Source organism: Microcaecilia unicolor, chromosome 1, assembly GCF_901765095.1.
Source record: "Microcaecilia unicolor chromosome 1, aMicUni1.1, whole genome shotgun sequence".
NCBI classification, from domain to species: Eukaryota; Metazoa; Chordata; class Amphibia; order Gymnophiona; family Siphonopidae; genus Microcaecilia; species Microcaecilia unicolor.
In genome coordinates, this window is record NC_044031.1 from 63,492,338 (window position 1) to 63,509,488 (window position 17,151).

At 40.8% G+C, this 17,151-nt stretch overlaps 1 protein-coding gene across 2 annotated transcripts in view; it reads right to left on the reverse strand.

The window, feature by feature from the left end:
* Positions 1 to 17,151, reverse strand: part of ACAA1 (acetyl-CoA acyltransferase 1) — a 55,159-nt gene that overhangs the window by 7,374 nt on the left and 30,634 nt on the right. For both annotated transcript variants that reach the window (XM_030197944.1, XM_030197951.1), the window contains 4 exons: positions 15,147 to 15,227; positions 14,046 to 14,236; positions 7,164 to 7,343; positions 4,379 to 4,434 (listed from right to left, as the gene is read on the reverse strand). In XM_030197944.1, the coding sequence (XP_030053804.1) occupies positions 4,379 to 4,434; positions 7,164 to 7,343; positions 14,046 to 14,236; positions 15,147 to 15,227 (508 nt within the window). The remainder of the gene's footprint in view (positions 1 to 4,378; positions 4,435 to 7,163; positions 7,344 to 14,045; positions 14,237 to 15,146; positions 15,228 to 17,151) is intronic.

The following is a 17,151-nucleotide window of genomic DNA, read 5'->3' on the forward strand; positions in this document are numbered from 1 at the left end:
TGTAGATAGTGGGGCGGATGGTGGATGTGAGGATTACTTGGTCACCTGCCTGACTGATGCAGAGGTGGCAGACCTCGTATGCCATCTTGGTAAGATTTTAGACAGTGCTAAGGAGCAGCCAATCATCTTCATATGTGCGAGTACGAAAGGCACAAGAAAAAAACAGAAGGGACGTTCTGGAAACCAAATTTAGACTTTCTACCTAAAAGTAGAAAGGATTCCCATTCCACATGCAAGACCCAAGAAGCAGAAGGAACTCTGGCGTCTCAATGCATGAATGAGAAGATAATGCAGGGAAGAGAGATTTCAATTTGTTTAGGAACTGGGTAACAATCCGAAGGGAAAGTGCTATTCCAAAGAGATGGGATCTACTTTTAGCAAGGTGGAACCTGCTGGCAATAATGTTTAAAAAAAGGAAGCATGGAGGACTCTAAGCAGAAAGATATTGGATTTGTTAACAAAATCTGGGGACGGTTTATGAACACATTACAACCCAGAGCGAAACAACAAATCCTCCAAAGGCTAACGTGGAGTGATAATAGACTCAAGCGCAACAGAGATTTACATAAGACTTGATTGCCTGACTGGATTGGGGAGGGGGAGGGGGGGATAGAGTTAAGTGTTCATAGGGAATTCTTTATTTGTTCAGAGGCGGGTACTGTGATGGAGCCATGCCACAGGTTTGATGTTTTTAATGGCAATAACACTAAAATGATTTAACTATATTTCTTATCGCCCAGGATGATGTACCTTTAGGTCACCAGAAGCCAGAAGGAATCAGGGTGAAGGTGAAAATACTTTAATTTGGTTTAAAGATGGGGGGATCAAAATGATAAAACGGGTGAGACCAATTATGTTTTTGCCTTTAACGTTGATCATAGGAGTGTTTTCCTTCCTTTGGAGACTATGATGTATGTAAGATATTCTGCCTTGTTTTCTCACTAATAAAATCCTTTAAACTTAAAAAAAAGGAAGCAGCACAGCTTTTAAATTATAACCTAGGGGAAAGCAAACAGTTGCTCAGAAGCACGTGGTTCAGAGTATGTGAACCACTTGTCTTCATAATCAGTCATAAATAAATTTGCCACCGATGGTGCAAATGTGGCACCCATCGCTATGCCCGAAGTTTGTAAGTAAAACAGATCCTGGAAAAGAAAGTGATTTTCTTTCAGGGCCATAGTGGCCAACTGCACTAGGAATTCCGTAGGTACTTCTGTGGGTTGTGGACATTTATCAAGTATTTTTTGTATGACTACTAAAGCTTCATCTTGAGGGATTGACGTGTATAGTGACTTGATGTCTAGGGTCGTTTCTTCTGCAAATTTTTCAATGCTGAATTGGTAACAGCTTTGACATTTGAAAATCCGGAGGATGGCTTACTATTGTGGTTTTAATTGTTGCAGACATCAGCATAAGCACGAGGTCTGTTTCCTTGACAAAGCCCATACGGCGAAACGGGACCCCATCGGACGACTAAGATAAGTGCTTTATGCTCCGATACAATAATGTCATATGTATAACTTACAAACTTAAATTGCAAATGAAAACATTGGAGGTTTTTTCAGCCGATGAAGAATTCACCCCGTGAGTCAAAAGATTATAAATTTTGACAGGGTTACAGAGGCTTTTTCCTCCATTACACATAAAAAACTATTACCACATCATCTACAAACTACTTTGTAATGGAATTACAACATATAACTCAAAATCTAGACTCCCCTAACTTGACTGTGCTTGGAAACTTTAATACACATGCATAACCCTCATGATTCTTTTTCAAAAGATTTCTCTCTAGTTGTCCAAGATATCCATTACACTCTACATATTTCAAAAGATCATTCAACATCCGCTGCACCAAAACGATCAGCAGGTCACACATTAAACCCCATTCTCTGGGCCTACTTAGCTCACTTGCACCGACTTAGTTTGGACGGACCACTGTCCATTGAGTTTTCAATTTTCAACAACTTCCTTCGCACTTTCCTGTTTAAAATATATGTATTAATCTACAGCTTTCAATACTATTCACCCTGGAGACTCTAAACAAGAATCTTGACCTGGACTATGACTTTTTTTTGCAGCCCTAGCTCTGAATGATAGGATCCAGGCCTGGAACACCTCTGAACTCCACTTTCAATAATGTATCACCTTTGAAAACCTTTACACAAACATTAAGAAACAGGAACTGTGGCGCACGCCAAAACTGAAGAGCACTTTTCCAAACCTCACTCAGTCCTTCAGAAGCAGTTTTGAGAAAAACAGGTACTGGCTTTTGGACTGGGTGAGTAAAAATAGGTTCAGAGTGGATCACAAATTTAAAAAAAAAAAAAAAAAAAAAAAAAAAAAAAAAAAAGAGAGAGGTTAATATACAATAACGTTCTATCTAGCTAGAAAGCACATATGACAAAAATATCTACTATAATAAAACGCACCTCCAACGTTCTGAAGCTGACTCCGTGGCTTCAGTGAAGGGTTCGTAACATCATAACATTCAGTGAAGGGTTTGTAACATCGTAACATTTGTAAGTCTGTCACATCTCTCTATGCTCCGCCCTCAAAATGTGATGACGTCAAGGGCGGAACAGTGAGAGTGAAGGCAACAGTGCACAGTTACGACATCGAGGAACGTATCACATGGAACTGTATGGGAAGAAGGGAGGAGTGTCAGGAGAAGGGGTCATTTTCAGTGAGTGAAGGCAACGGTGCACAGTTGCCAGGCAACGGTATGCGATGTCGACGGACCTATCAGAGGGAACTGTATGGGAAGAACGGAGGAGCCTCAGGCAACGGTACGTGATGTCCAGGGACCAATCAGAGGGACATGTATTGGAAGAAGGGAGGAGCATCAGGAGAAGGGGTCATTTTCTCTGAGTGAAGTCAACGTGGCTCGAGGGGGGGCAGTGGAGAGAGGAGAATCGCTGGGTGGCTGCAGGGGGGGGCAGGAGACAGAGGAGAATTGCTGGGTGCCTGGAGGGGCGCAGGGGAGAGAGGACAATCACACACACACACACACTCTCTCTCTCTCTCACAGACACACTCGCACCCAGTCTCACTCTCTCGCACACACGTACTCGGACGGTGCTGCCAACTACGCAGAGGGGGGAGGGGCAGGGGGGTCCTAAGACCTGACAGGGGGCAAGGGGAGAGGGGATCCTGAGACCAGAGGGGAGGGGGAGGGGTCCCCATACCACAGATGGAGGGGGAGGTATCTAGCTCACAGTCAGTGTCTTTCTCTCTCTCACACAGTATCTCACACTATGTCTCACACTGTATCACATTCACTCTCTATGTGTCACAGAGTCACTCTCACACACTCTCTTGGTCTCACAGAGAGCCTGTGTATCGCACACATACTCTCTCACACTCTCTCTGTCTCACACACAGTGTATCTGTGTGAAACACACTCTCTGTCTCACATACGCACTCGCACACACACTCATTCTAACACACACACTCGCACCCAGACTCACTCACTCTCTGTCACACACACACTCGCACATTCACTCTCTCTCACACACACAGTCTGAAACATACACATTCCGAGGAAAACCTTGCTAGCGCCCATTTCATTTGTGTCAGAAATAGGCCTTATTTACTAGTTTCTATATAAAACAGATTAATTCATGAGCCCTTACTACCACCCACTATGTAGGCAGTAAGGGCTAATCAGTTAGCGTATGGCAATGTAGCTGCGCTAACCAATTAGAGCAGAACACACCCATACTTCACCCCGCACCAAAAAATTAGATTTTACTTTTTAGTGTGCACAAATGGAAAAATTACCGTGGGACGTCTCAATGAGTACGCCATTATTTGCTGTGGTAAGCATGTGTTAGTGCTTACCACAGTTTTCCACAGTAAAATATTTTTGACGTTTTATGGCATAGGCCCTTGATAAATCTCATGTTCTATGTTCTTATCTGTCGCTCCATTGATGCATTCTGTATGGGTCTTGTATGATGGGCCCTCTAAGAATTGCATTTATATGCTACATCAAAATAAACAACCCAACCCGTAAACGAAGGGAACCTTCAGAAACAGGAACTTTTTCTTAATTCTTCCCCTACTTGGGGTATTTTTGATTTATATATTACATCCTCCCTAAAATATAGGTGCTACCTAGTACCCAGATTTGCTTACAAACACACACACAAAATCAGGCCTCAGCTTCAACCTCTATAAATAGCAGATGGTACTGCTTTGAGAGATTATAGATGAGGACAACATGAATGTATAGTGCATGCTTATTACCAACATCTATGCACTAGCTCAAAACAAAATCTGTAAAAACAATTACAGAACATAATTGAAGGAAGATACTTAACTAAGAAGGAAGAAGGATGCGACAACTATTTATAAACTTGGAAGGAAATCTTACCTGACTGGCAAATGCTTCGTTGATTTCAAATACATCAATGTCATTCAAAGTCAATCCTGTGTTAACGAGAATAATCCCACAAAACATTACATCTCTTAACCTACCCCTATTGAATCAGAATCATTTTGTATGCTCAAGGCTGGCCTGGTGCTTTAGTGATTACTTTCTGTGGGAAACAATATTACATTACATCTTATTAAACTAGCTAGACATACCAAATGAGGTGTCACCAGAGACTTTTACAAAGGCAGTTATCACTTTTTTTTTAATTTCTCCTCCCTCCCTCCCTCCATTTAACCACTTTAAATAACTTTGTGTCATCAGCAAATTTAATTACCTCACTAGTTATTCCCAACGTTAGATCATTTATAAATATGTTCAAAAGCAGCGGTCCCAGCACAGACCCCTGGGGAACCCCACTAAACACCCTTCTCCATTGAGAATACAGACCATTTAACCCTACTCTCTGTTTTCTACCTTTAAACCAGTTTTTAATCCACAATAGAACACTACCTCCTATGCCACGACTCTCCAGTTTCCTCTGGAGTCTTTCATGAGGTACTTTGTCAAACGCCTTCTGAAAATCCAGATACACAATATTAACCGGCTCACCTTTATCCACGTTTGTTCACCCCTTCAAACAAATGTAGTAGATTGGTGAGGCAAGATTTCCCTTCACTAAATCCATGTTGACTGTCTCATTAATCCAGGCTTTTGAATATGCTCTGTAATTTTGTTCTTAATAATAGTCTCTACCACTTTGCCCGGCACCGACATCAGACTCACCGGTCTATAATTTCCCGGATCTCCTCTGGAACCTTTTTAAAAAATTGGCGTTACATTGGCCACCCTCCAATCTTCCGGTACCACGCTCAATTTTAAGGATAAATTACATATTTCTAACAATAGCTCCGCAAGCTCATTTTTTAGTTCTATCAGAACTCTGGGATGAATACCATCCAGTCCAGGAGATTTGCTACTCTTCAGTTTGTAGAGCTGTCCCATTACTTCCTCCTGGTTTACAGAGAATTAATTGTTTCTCCGACTTGTCAGCTTCGAATACCATTTCTGGCACCGGTATCCCACTCAAATCTTTCTCGGTGAAGACCGAAGCAAAGAATTCATTTAATCTCTCCGCTACGGCTTTGCCTTCCCTGATCGCCCCTTTTATTCCTCGGTCATCTAGCGGTCCAACCGATTCTTTTGCCGGCTTCCTGCTTTTAATATACCTAAAAAAATTTTTACTATGTGTTTTGGCCTCCAACGCAATCTTTTTTTCAAAGTCCCTCTTAGCCTTCCTTATCAGCACTTTGCATTTGACTTGACATTCCTTATGCTGTTTCTTATTATTTTCAGTCGGTTCCTTCTTCCACTTTCTGAAGGATTTTCTTTTAGCTCTAATAGCTTCCTTCACCTCACTTTTTAACCACGCCGGCTGTCGTTTGGTCTTCCGTCCTCCTTTTTTTAATATGTGGAATATATTTGGCCTGGGCTTCCAGGATGGTGTTTTTGAACAGCATCCACGCCGGATGTAAATTTTTTACCCTTGCAGCCGCTAAGTTTTTTTTTTCACCGTTCTTCTCATTTTATCATAGTCTCCTTTTTTTAAAGTTAAACGCTAATGTATTTGACTTCCTGTGTATAGATACTTCAAGGTTGATATCAAAACTGATCATATTATGATCACTGTTATCAAGCGGTCCCAGTACCATAACGTCCCTCACCAGATCATGCGCTCCACTAAGGACCAAGTCTAGAATTTTTCCTTCTCTTGTCGGCTCCTGCACCAGCTGCTCCAGAAAGCTGTCCTTGATTTCATCAAGGAATTTTACCTCCCTAGCATGCTACGATGTTACATTTACCCAGTCAATATCGGGGTAATTGAAATCACCCATTATTATTGTGTTGCCCAGTTTGTTTGCGTCCCTAATTTCCTTTAACATTTCTGCATCCGTCTGTTCATCCTGGCCAGGCAGACGGTAGTACACTCCTATCACTATCCTTTTCCCCTTTACACATGGAATTTCAATCCACAGTGATTCCTCCTGTACCTCATCTCTGAGAAGATTCTCAGCACCAATCCCCATGGCAAAAGCTCTCAATGCCATAACGAAAACGTAAGTTGCGTGGACTATGAATTTTCTGCCCTCCTTCCCTTTGGCTAATAACACTCAAAAAAGGTTGTTATCTGTGTACTCCCCACAATATAGCTACACTGAACGTAGTTGCTTTATCTGCTAAGCACAGTCTTAGGCTAAAATAATTTCTAGCGCAGCTTTACAGGGATTATCTTTTTGTGTATTAACTTCACACAGCTCATTTAGGATTGTCATCCCTGAAGGACATGGAAGCCTTAACAGCAAGTTGGTGTTCATACTTAGATTACCTGTCTCCCTTGACATCCCCAGACTAATCTCAAGAATACCAGATTTGGTAGTTAGTGCAGAACTGCACAAATGCCAATTCAGAGCGATTCATCGCGCTCATATTACTGAAAAACACAAATTTTACCCTCTTTGCCAGAAATGCGCTCAAGCTCCTAATTCCTTTTTTCATACTTTTTGGGAATGTTCAAATATGTAATATTTTTAGAGATCAGCTGTCTTATTTGGAACACTTGTTAGGTACATCGATCCCTATGCTCTTCTATTACACACTTACCCCCATTTACTAAGCTGCGTGGCAATGGGCTATGTCGGCATTAGCACGCAGATTAGTAAACAGGGGGGTTAATGTGCAGGACCTAGCTTCTCTGTTTTATATCATCCTTGGCTCACACCCTTACCTGCTTTCTCCACAGCTGCTGGGATAGCGTAGGCTGGCCCTATGCCCATGATGTCAGGGGGCACACCAACTACTGCATAGGATCGCAGAACTCCTAGGACTGGAAGGCCCAGCTGCGCAGCCTTTGAACGTTTGGCCAACAGAACTGCAGCAGCTCCATCACTGACCTGACTCGCATTACCTGAGAGAAACAGAAGGAATCTCTGAGCATTATGTTTTCAAATTAAATTCTTTCAGTGTACTTAATTTTCATTGCAGGCTATGAAATACTTACACCCCTCCCCCCCCCCCCATTTACTATGGCATGATAGTGGCTGCACGCAACAATACCTACACAGCCCAGGCTGTCTGCACTGCATTAGTGCTTGGCAGCCACTAGCATGGCTTACTAAGCAGGGGGGGGGGGGCGGGTACACAAACATGAACACATATGAAGTCATTTTATTTATTATTTAGTTCTCTCTCTGGTCAGGGGCCTAGCCATAGGTGGGCCTGGTTGGGCTACAGTTGCTCTATTTTGGAGTCAGGTACACCCAGTCAGCAGTGGTGGCATATGCCTAATGGTTGGGCTGGCCCTGCAACTAGCAAAACCTTTAAGTATGGGATTGTTCTCCAAAGGATCATCTTTTTTTCTCTCGTCATTATAAAGAATACGCTGAAATCTTCTGCCCAGTGTGTGGCAGCAGCCAAAGAAAGCAAACAGAATGCTAGGAATCATTAGGAAAGGGATGCAAAATAAGACCAAGAATACTATTGTGTTCAATTGTAGTCACCATATCTGAAAAATAAAAAAAATTATATAAATATATATTAGAAAAGGTTCAAAGAAGAGCAACCAAAATGATAGAGGGAATGAACTCCTCTCATATGAGGAAAGGCTAAAGTGAATAGGGCTCATTAGCCTGGAAAAGAGACAGCTGAGGGGGGATATGATTGAGGTCTACAAAATCCTGAGTGCTGTAAAACAAGAAAAAGTGAATCGACTTTTTACTCTTTCAGAAAGTACAACAAAGTTACGTGGAAATACTTTTAAAACAATTAAGAAGTATTTTTTTCACTCCATGTATAGTCAAGCTCTGGAACTCATTTGCCAGAGGATGTGGTAATAGCGGTTAGCATATCTGGGTTTAAAAAAAGGTTTGGACAAGTTTCTGGAGGAAACGTCCATAATCAGCTATTGAGAGAAGACACGGGGAAGCCCCTGCTTGCCCTAGGATTGGAAGCATGGAATCTTGCCACTGTTTTGGTTTCTGCCAGGTACTTTTGACCTGGATTAGCAACTATTGGAAGCAGGATACTGGGCTAGACAGACCACTGGTCTGAACCAGTATAGCTTCTTCTTTTTTTTTAACATTCAAAAGAATATCACTGCCTTCCCTATTGATTTTAATGCCTCTCAGGTTCTATTGTTGATTAACTACAAGGACATTCTTGGATATGTTACAAAGGTGAAAGCCAGCTCTCACTCTACTAACATCTGACAATCCTCTGCATGAATCAGCAGTGTGCTTGGTGCACTGCAGTCCTAAGGTCATCATTCTACTACTAATCATTTCTATAGCGCCACATTTGACAAAGTACCTCATGAAAGACTCACAGGAAATTTGAAAGACATGGGATAGGAGGTAGTGTTCTATTGTGGATTAAAAACTGGTTAAAGAATAGAAAGAGAGTAGGATCAAATGGTCAGTATTCTCAATAGAGAAGGGTAGATAGTGGGGTTCCCCAGGGGATTGTGCTGGGACTGCTGCTTTTTATAAATGATCTATAGATGAGAGTAACTATTGAGATAATTAAATTTGCTAACGACACAAAGTTATTCAAAGTTGTTAAATCGCAAGAGGATTGTGAAAAATTACAAGAGGACCTTACGAGACTGAGAGACTGGGCATCCAAATGGCAGATGATATTTAATGTTAGCAAGTGCAAAGTGATGCATCTGAGAAAGAGGAACCCAAACTATAGCTACGTGATGCAAGGTTCCACGTTAGGAGTCACCAACCAGGAAAAGGATCTAGCAGTTATCGTCGATGATACTTTGAAACCCTTTGTTCAGTGTGCTGCAGCAGCAAAGATAGAAAATAGAATGTTAGATATTATTAGGAAAGAAATGGAAAATAAAAACGAGGATGTTATAATGCCTTTGTATTGCTCCATGGTGCAACTGCACCTTGAATACTGTGTGCAATTCTGGTCACCGCATCTCAAAAAAGATGTAGTGGAATTAGAAAAGGTACAGAGAAGGGCGACGAAAATGATAAAGAGGATGGGATGACTTCCCTATGAGAAAAAAGGCTGAAATGCCTTGGGCTCTTCAGCTTGGAGAAAAGACGGCTGAGGGGAGATATGATAGAGGTATATAAAATACTGAGTGGAGTGGAACGGGTAGACGTGAATCGCTTGTTTACTCTTCCCAAAAAATACTAGGACTAGGGGGCATGCAACAAAGCTACAAAGTAGTAAATTTAAAACAAATACAAGACGGCCCAGCTGTCCTCTGAAGTTCTGTCTCTGTTTACTTGAAATTTTCTCTCTGCAACTGCAGTTACCTTACCCGAGAGGAAGGGGACAATCGAGGGTCAGCAGCTGATGGCCAGAGTTTTGTCCCCTGTACAGCAAGTGTGGGACCACTGCGCAACGAGCTGCCCACAGATGACTGGGTTGGTGAGTCCTTTGATTAGCGCCAGCGAAGGAGCGTCGACGCTCTTGGACCTGGAAACAACTTCATCGCTCCCGAATCATTGAACCACCATGTCCAAAGAAGTGGAGGAGTGAGTTAGGAGTTCATGCTGAAACGGAAGTCATTTACAGCTGAACCCGAGTCGGCAGTGCCACTCCTAAACCCGTAAGAGCTATCAGCTTGGAGTTTTTGGCTCCCGTGGAGGTTACATTGAATATCATATGGAAGGCGCTCGAGGACCTAACGGTGGTAGTAAATACTTTGCTTCAGATATAATCTTATTAGTGAGCTACATGGATAACCTAATCGAACCCTTTGAGAAAGAAAAATTGATACAGCAAATAAAGTTCTACAGGAGTAGGAAATGGTTAAGATTTTGAAAATGATAATAGACCAGAAATTTGAACAAAACGAATATTATTACAGATGATTAATATTGAGATTGTTGTTTTCCCAGAGTTCCTGGTATGACTCCTAAAGATTTCCTCAGAAATATTTCCTGAAAATTGTGTTATTTTTCTTTGTAATGATTCCTCTTAGTAATATAAATTATTACTTAGTAATATTAATTCAAAAGGAGTGAAGCCTGTGAAACTGGGATTACCTTAATCAGTGGAAATTGGATTAGAGACTCGTGTTCACTTTGTTAAATAATTTCTGGTTTTAAAAGAGAAAAAATGAAATTAGGTGTATTATTTCTACTAATATTGGACAATAAGTATGTTTCCAATTAAATAAATTGAATATACACCGTTTTGGGTTTGAAGAAGCCAACCAGATGATCAATGTGGAATAATGATTCAGATAAATAATAACTGGGGATAATCAAGTTAATACCACGTTTTTTCTGTTTACTGTTGTTTAATTGATCTCCTTGTCTTGTTTCACTCTCCCTATTTTGTGGTCTAAAGAAGAGTATAGAATTACCTAATTGAAATCATTCTTTTGTATTACTTTCTCTGTATTTCTCGCAAGTTATTTTATTGCTTGCAAATTTAAATTCTTATAAACAAACAAAAAAAAAATACAAGAAAATATTTCTTCACTCAACATGTAATTAAACTCTGGAATTCACTGCCAGAGAATGTGGTAAAAGCAGTTAGCTTAGCGGGGTTTAAAAAAGGTTTGTATAGCTTCCTAAATGTCCATAAACCATTATTAAAATGGACTTGGGGAAAATCCACTGCTTATTTCTGGGATAAGCAGCATAAAATTTATTGTACTGTTTTGGGACCTTGAAAGGTATTTGTGACCTAGATTATCCACTGCTGGAAACAGGATACTGGGCTTTATGGACCCTCGGTCTGTCCCAGTATTTAACACTTATATAGTTATGTACTTATGTTGTATGCAGCGCTGCACACTTGAACGTGTAAGAGACAGTCCTTGTTCGACAGAGCTTACAATCTTTTATTGGATGGATTCTAACTATTGATTTTGTAAAATGCTATTTCATTTGATATTCAGTTTTGTCCTTGCTGCTTCTCATTCACAGAATTAAATGCAAGTTTGTTCAACTGTTTGCATTTTACATTATGTAGCCTGGCTACTCCACAATGAAGTATTCCACTCTCCTGTAATGTACTATCCAGTGACAGTATCAAGAGAATGGGTAAGAGAGAGCCCACGTACACCAAATGTACTCCATGTATTGAAAAAAGATGAAAGGCAGCCAACTGACAACCAGTATAGGTAAAAGGTAAGCTGAAAGACTAGTACAGCTAAAACAGCATCTTTTCAAAAAAAGGATCCGGATGAAGGAAACAGAAGACAGAATAAGCACTGCTAAGTAAGATGCAAAGTACTGATAAAGTTCGCAGTTAAACAATTTATTTGAAATACCACCAATGCAGAAACCCTAAGCAGTTTACAACTCTACATTATAAGGGTTAAAATATTAAAAATAAAAGACAAAAATAAATCACAAACTGACAGAAATCATTACAAAAGTGGACCAAGATATGGGGGTGTTTAAAGTATAAACTCAGACCGTCTACAACACTAGACTGTTGTTTCAAGTTGATTACTTTCTTGAGACTTATAGGACACCTCTTTTCTCTCATGTAAAGTCATACACCAGATATAAGAGCAATGTTCAGATAAGGACAATCTACCCCCCTTTCTGTTTACATTTGGGGTTTTTTTGTTTTATTTTTAACTCTTAATATTTTGTGTTGTTACCAAACTATTTAAATAGGAGATTGTCTTTAGCATTGACATTTGTAATAGTTCACCATTGACAATTATGCCCAATGAAGTTTACACTGTTCCTCAACAACAATTATTATTATTATTACATTTGTATCCCGCGCTTTCCCACTCAAAGCAGGTTCAATGCGGCTTACACAGTAAAAGGAATACAGATTATTATTAGAGGGTAAAAGTTAAGTATATCTCTATATAAAACGCACCTCCAACGTTCTAATGAAGCCTCACTTTCCCAACGTTCTAAAAGTGAAGTGGTTGAGATAGCTTTTTCTCCATGGGTGTCTGCCCTGCCCACGCATCAAACGTGATGATGTTGAGGGCAGAGCACTGACAACTAATGGCATCACCAACCCGTTGCTACGCAATGAAATGTGACGACAGACGCACCAAGGACCTATGAGAACGAACTACACGAATGAGGGGAGGACTACCAGCAGCTGATAAATAAGGGATCGCCGACCCGTTGCCACGAGACGAAACGTGACGTAACAAGCATCGCAAAACGAACCAATCACTACTACTACTACTACTATTTAGCATTTCTATAGCGCTACAATGCTGTCAGACTGTATGTTGTGTATTTCTTTATAACTCTTTTTGAAATTTAATAAATCACAAATACAAGTCCAAGACAGACATAACTGTAGGAGAACAAGATAAGGAGGCCTAAATTTATATCTAGTGTTCAAATCAATAAAAAGTAATAAAGATAAAAATTATTAAGAAGACACATAAAGGAGGGTAGGGAGGGAGAAAGACTTAATGAGAAGTGTACAGTGCTGCCAAGGCTAAAGAGTAGCTGGGGCAGGACTGAAAAAAGAAGGACTGGAAGCAAGAACTGACAAGGCAATGAACACCGGATTGAGAACAACTCAAAGCCTGCTGCTGAAGTACTGGAGGAATGTAGAGCACTTCCTTATATATCCCTAGCCAGAAGTGAGGTCATCTGTCAGCGCCCCATCTAGTGCTATAAAAGGAAGTGCAGCACCCGCACCCAGGAAGTAAAGGCTCACAAGACTTAGACACGGCATGCTACAGGACTCTAGCAGCTTCCTGAACCAGGTGAGAGGCATGACTGAAGCCCTCTAGGTTTGGGCTTAAGACGATAAAGATGATGAAAATGCCTACTGAGCACTGGGGCTTTCACATGGATGTCTTCTGATCCATAACCCTGCCAGGCTAGAAGATAGTGTAGTCTCCCCATTATGTCATGCACCTTGAACTAAGGCAATGTGGATACGAATGGTAGAGGGAAGACGCAACAGATGTGTAACTGAACCCAGCTGCTGTTGCTCTGCAAAAGGACTGATGAACCTGGGTGCGAACTTCTGAGAGGGCACCTCGAGCCAAAGGTAACATTTATATCCCACATTTTCCCACCTATTTGCAGGCTCAATGTGGCTTACAATATAACACAACTACAATCACACTGATGGAATAGAGAATCAGAGTATATATAACAGATAAGGTGCATAGGAATATTATGGCAATCATATTAACGGAGAAGAATTTCAGAATTATTGCTATTAAGATTCATACGAAAATTATGTTGATTAAGAAGTGGGTAAGTGGATAACAACATAATATAATCATATCAGGAGAAGGTATAATTGTCAGTAATTAGGAAAAATGGATAACAACATAACATAATGATATCAGTAATTAGGGTGTAAATAAAATAGGCAAAATAAAAGAGTTCCAATATAAAATTGTGTCTGGTATAGTTTAGGAGTCAGATCGTTATGAGGGATCCACATAGTAAATGGCGGTAGATAAAGACCTGAACGGTCCATCCAGTCTGCCCAACAAGATAAACTCTTTTTATATGGTGTGTAATACTTTATATGTATACCCGAGTTTGATTTGTCCCTGCCTTTCTCAGGGCACAGACCGTAAAAGTCTGCCCAGCACTGTTCCTATTTCTTGAAAAAGACTAGGACGGAATGATAAGTACAGTCCTCGCTCCTTATCAAATAAAGGCTCCACAATACTTACCAGCCGTGGTGCTGCCATTTTCCTTGAATGCCGGCTTCAGTTTGGCCAAACCCTCCAGAGTGGTAGAAAGCCTTATCCCCTCATCCTCGGTCACCGTGATGGATTTCCTGTTCCCCTGATCATCTATGAATGTTGTCGTTACAGGCACAATTTCATTTTTAAACAGTCCCAAATGCTGGGCACGGGCTGCTCTAATGAGGAAAGGTTATAAACCATTACAGTCTGCACTCCATCACGTGTGGCACCAGCCTCAGCAGCAAAAGTGAAACATCTCTAAACTCTGAACACTCACATCACAACTGGCACTCATGCATGCTTGTCTTAAGACTGCCTTTGTCTCTTCTAATACAGAAATGTACAGGTTCAAACTGCTGTGTTAAAGAGGAGGAAAGAGAAGGCTCCATGGATCCTCTTACAGCTCTCATGTCCTTTAAATGACCCTGCCAAGAGGGCGATTACAGCTTGTCACTGAAGTTATGACTAGAGAGCAGAGTCAGACTATGAAAATGGTATTCACCTAGAAAGCCACAGGGCTGCGCTGGCTCTCCTGCTGACTCTCGCAGGCAGAAAATAGTACATAAACGCTAAAGGCAGAATTACCAGATAAAATATTGAACTGATAAAGGGTCTATAGAGATTCCTTTATATGTCCTTAAGGACATTTAATCTCCTTTTGGTACAAGTCTTGCTTCAGACTTTAGTTTTGAAAGACACAAACTCCTTTATCTACTAAGAAAATATAAATTTCCCAGTGTGATCACTTCTTCTAAGCCAGATACCATTCGCACATGAAAGTTTCCCTCCAATTCCTGGACTCCACCTATAATACAGATCAGGTCCACCATAAACACCATCTTCACTGATCCCAACCCAAAGAGCAGGAAAAGAATTTAGTTCCCTAACAAGATACTCTACTACTCTTTACTCATGACAGCTTCTATCTGGCTCCACCTTGCTAAACTCAACAATAAAAGGCAGAGAAATCTATCCCTTTTCACCAACAGCCCTGTCATGCAGAGTGAGATGAAGGCAAGAGTTATCACCTAATACTGTCAGTGCACAAATCTTCTTACAAAAGTCAGATCATATACTATAACTTACCTTTGCTGCGACATCAAAGAGAAGGCATCTTGCTTCTGCCTGGTAACTCCAAACTTCTCTGCTACATTTTCTGAGGTTATTCTACAATAATTACATTAAAACTGTCATCAGCTGTTTTGTTAAAATATAATAGAGGCACACCTTATTTTATGGAGCTGTTTTCCCTAACATGCTTCACTCAGAGGTTATGGTTTAGGAGTCCCACCAGTACTTTCACGTTAGCCCAGCACTAAACAGATTTTCTGTATGTACAGTGGTGTGGTAGCCGTGTTAGTCCACTTTTAAAGGTAATCAATAGAAATCAAACAAAATAAAATATGGAAAAGAAAATAAGATGATAAGTTATGTCCAATAAAAAAGGTATCATCTTATTTTCTTTTCCATGTTTTATTTTGTTTGATTTCTATTGATTACCTGTATGTACAGGAAATGAATACTGAGCTGGCAGAGTAAGAATAATAATTTTGTCAGACTAACATCAGATGTGACTGTAAATATCCCTACTCCCCAGGAGAAGTACAAACTTATAGCAACATCTTTCTGGTGTGCTTCCAGCTTGTTTTGCCACTTTCTTCTAAAGAAACTCACCTCATAGGGTAAAGAAAAAAAATTAACCCCCCCCCCCCCCCCCAAGGGTATCCTTACCCAACCAATAGCTTATAAGGAGAAATTAGGTCTTACCTGATAATTTTCTTTCCCTTGGTCCTTCCCACTATTCCAGAACCTGTGGGATAGTTGTGTCCATCAACCAGCAGGTGGAGATAGACAACTGAAATCTTAACTGAAAACTTAGCTGAGAAATCTATATCTTAATATACAGGCCAGATTCTCAGTATTTACATAGACAAGCAGTAAGGACAAACTCAGAGTAAACACAACAACCTTAAACAACTCGCTAACCTAACACTAAGCAGACGAGAAAACGTGTGGATCTCTATTACCTCTGGACAATATATAGTAAACAAGAGATATGCAGGAAGCACCATGCAAGGTGACAGTTAGTGGGATAGTGGGAAGGAATAATGGGGAAAAAAAATCATCATCATATAAGACCTAATTTCTCCTTCCATTATGTAGCTCCCACTATTTCAGAACCTGTGGGATGGTCAAAAGCAATCCCTACAGTTGAATGGGATCCTGACACTACCACCCTGAGGACCGAAGCCCCAAAACTGACTTCAGAGCGTGCTGCAACATCTCCCCTGAAGTACTTGGCAAAGGCATACAGCGTTCACCATGTTGCCGCCTTGCAAACATCTGCTGGAGACAGTAAGGTAGTCTCTGCCCAGGATATCTCTGTACACCTCGTAGAATGGGCCCACAAGGCCTGAGGAGCCTGCTTCTCCACAAGCAAATAAGCCAATGGGATAGTGTCTTTTAGCCATCTAGCAACTGTGGGCTTGAAAGCAACGAGGCAAAGCCTCTGTTTTCCAAAAAGTACAGTCTAATTTACAAAACTCATTCATGATTTCCAGATACCTAATGAGGACTCTACGTACATCAAGAACCTTCAAGGAATATTGAGCCTCTTTGTCCTCTATGTGAAAGCACAGAAGCTCCACAGACTGGCTGAGATGAAATGCTGATACCACTTTTTGGAAGGAACCGTTATGCAGGGATACCCCCACCTCAGAAAAAAAAGATTTAAAAAAAAAGAGAGAGAGAGAGAGATCCCACAGAGACACTGAAACTCCAAAATCCTATGTGCTGACAACAGCCACCATGAACGGCGGGGTGGTGGCGGCAGCCAAAAAAAGCAAACAGGATGTAAAATAAGACCAAGAATATTATAATACCTCCGTATTGTTCTATGGTGCCCAATACTCACCTTGAGTATTTGTTCAATTCTGGTCACTGTATCTCAAAAAAAAGATTTAGTGGAATTACAAAAAGGTTCAGAAAACAGCGACCAAAATGATAAAGGGGATGAACTCCTCCCATACAGGAAAGGCTAAAGAGGTTAGGGCTCTTCAGCTTGGAAAAAAGAGATGGCTGAGAGGGGATA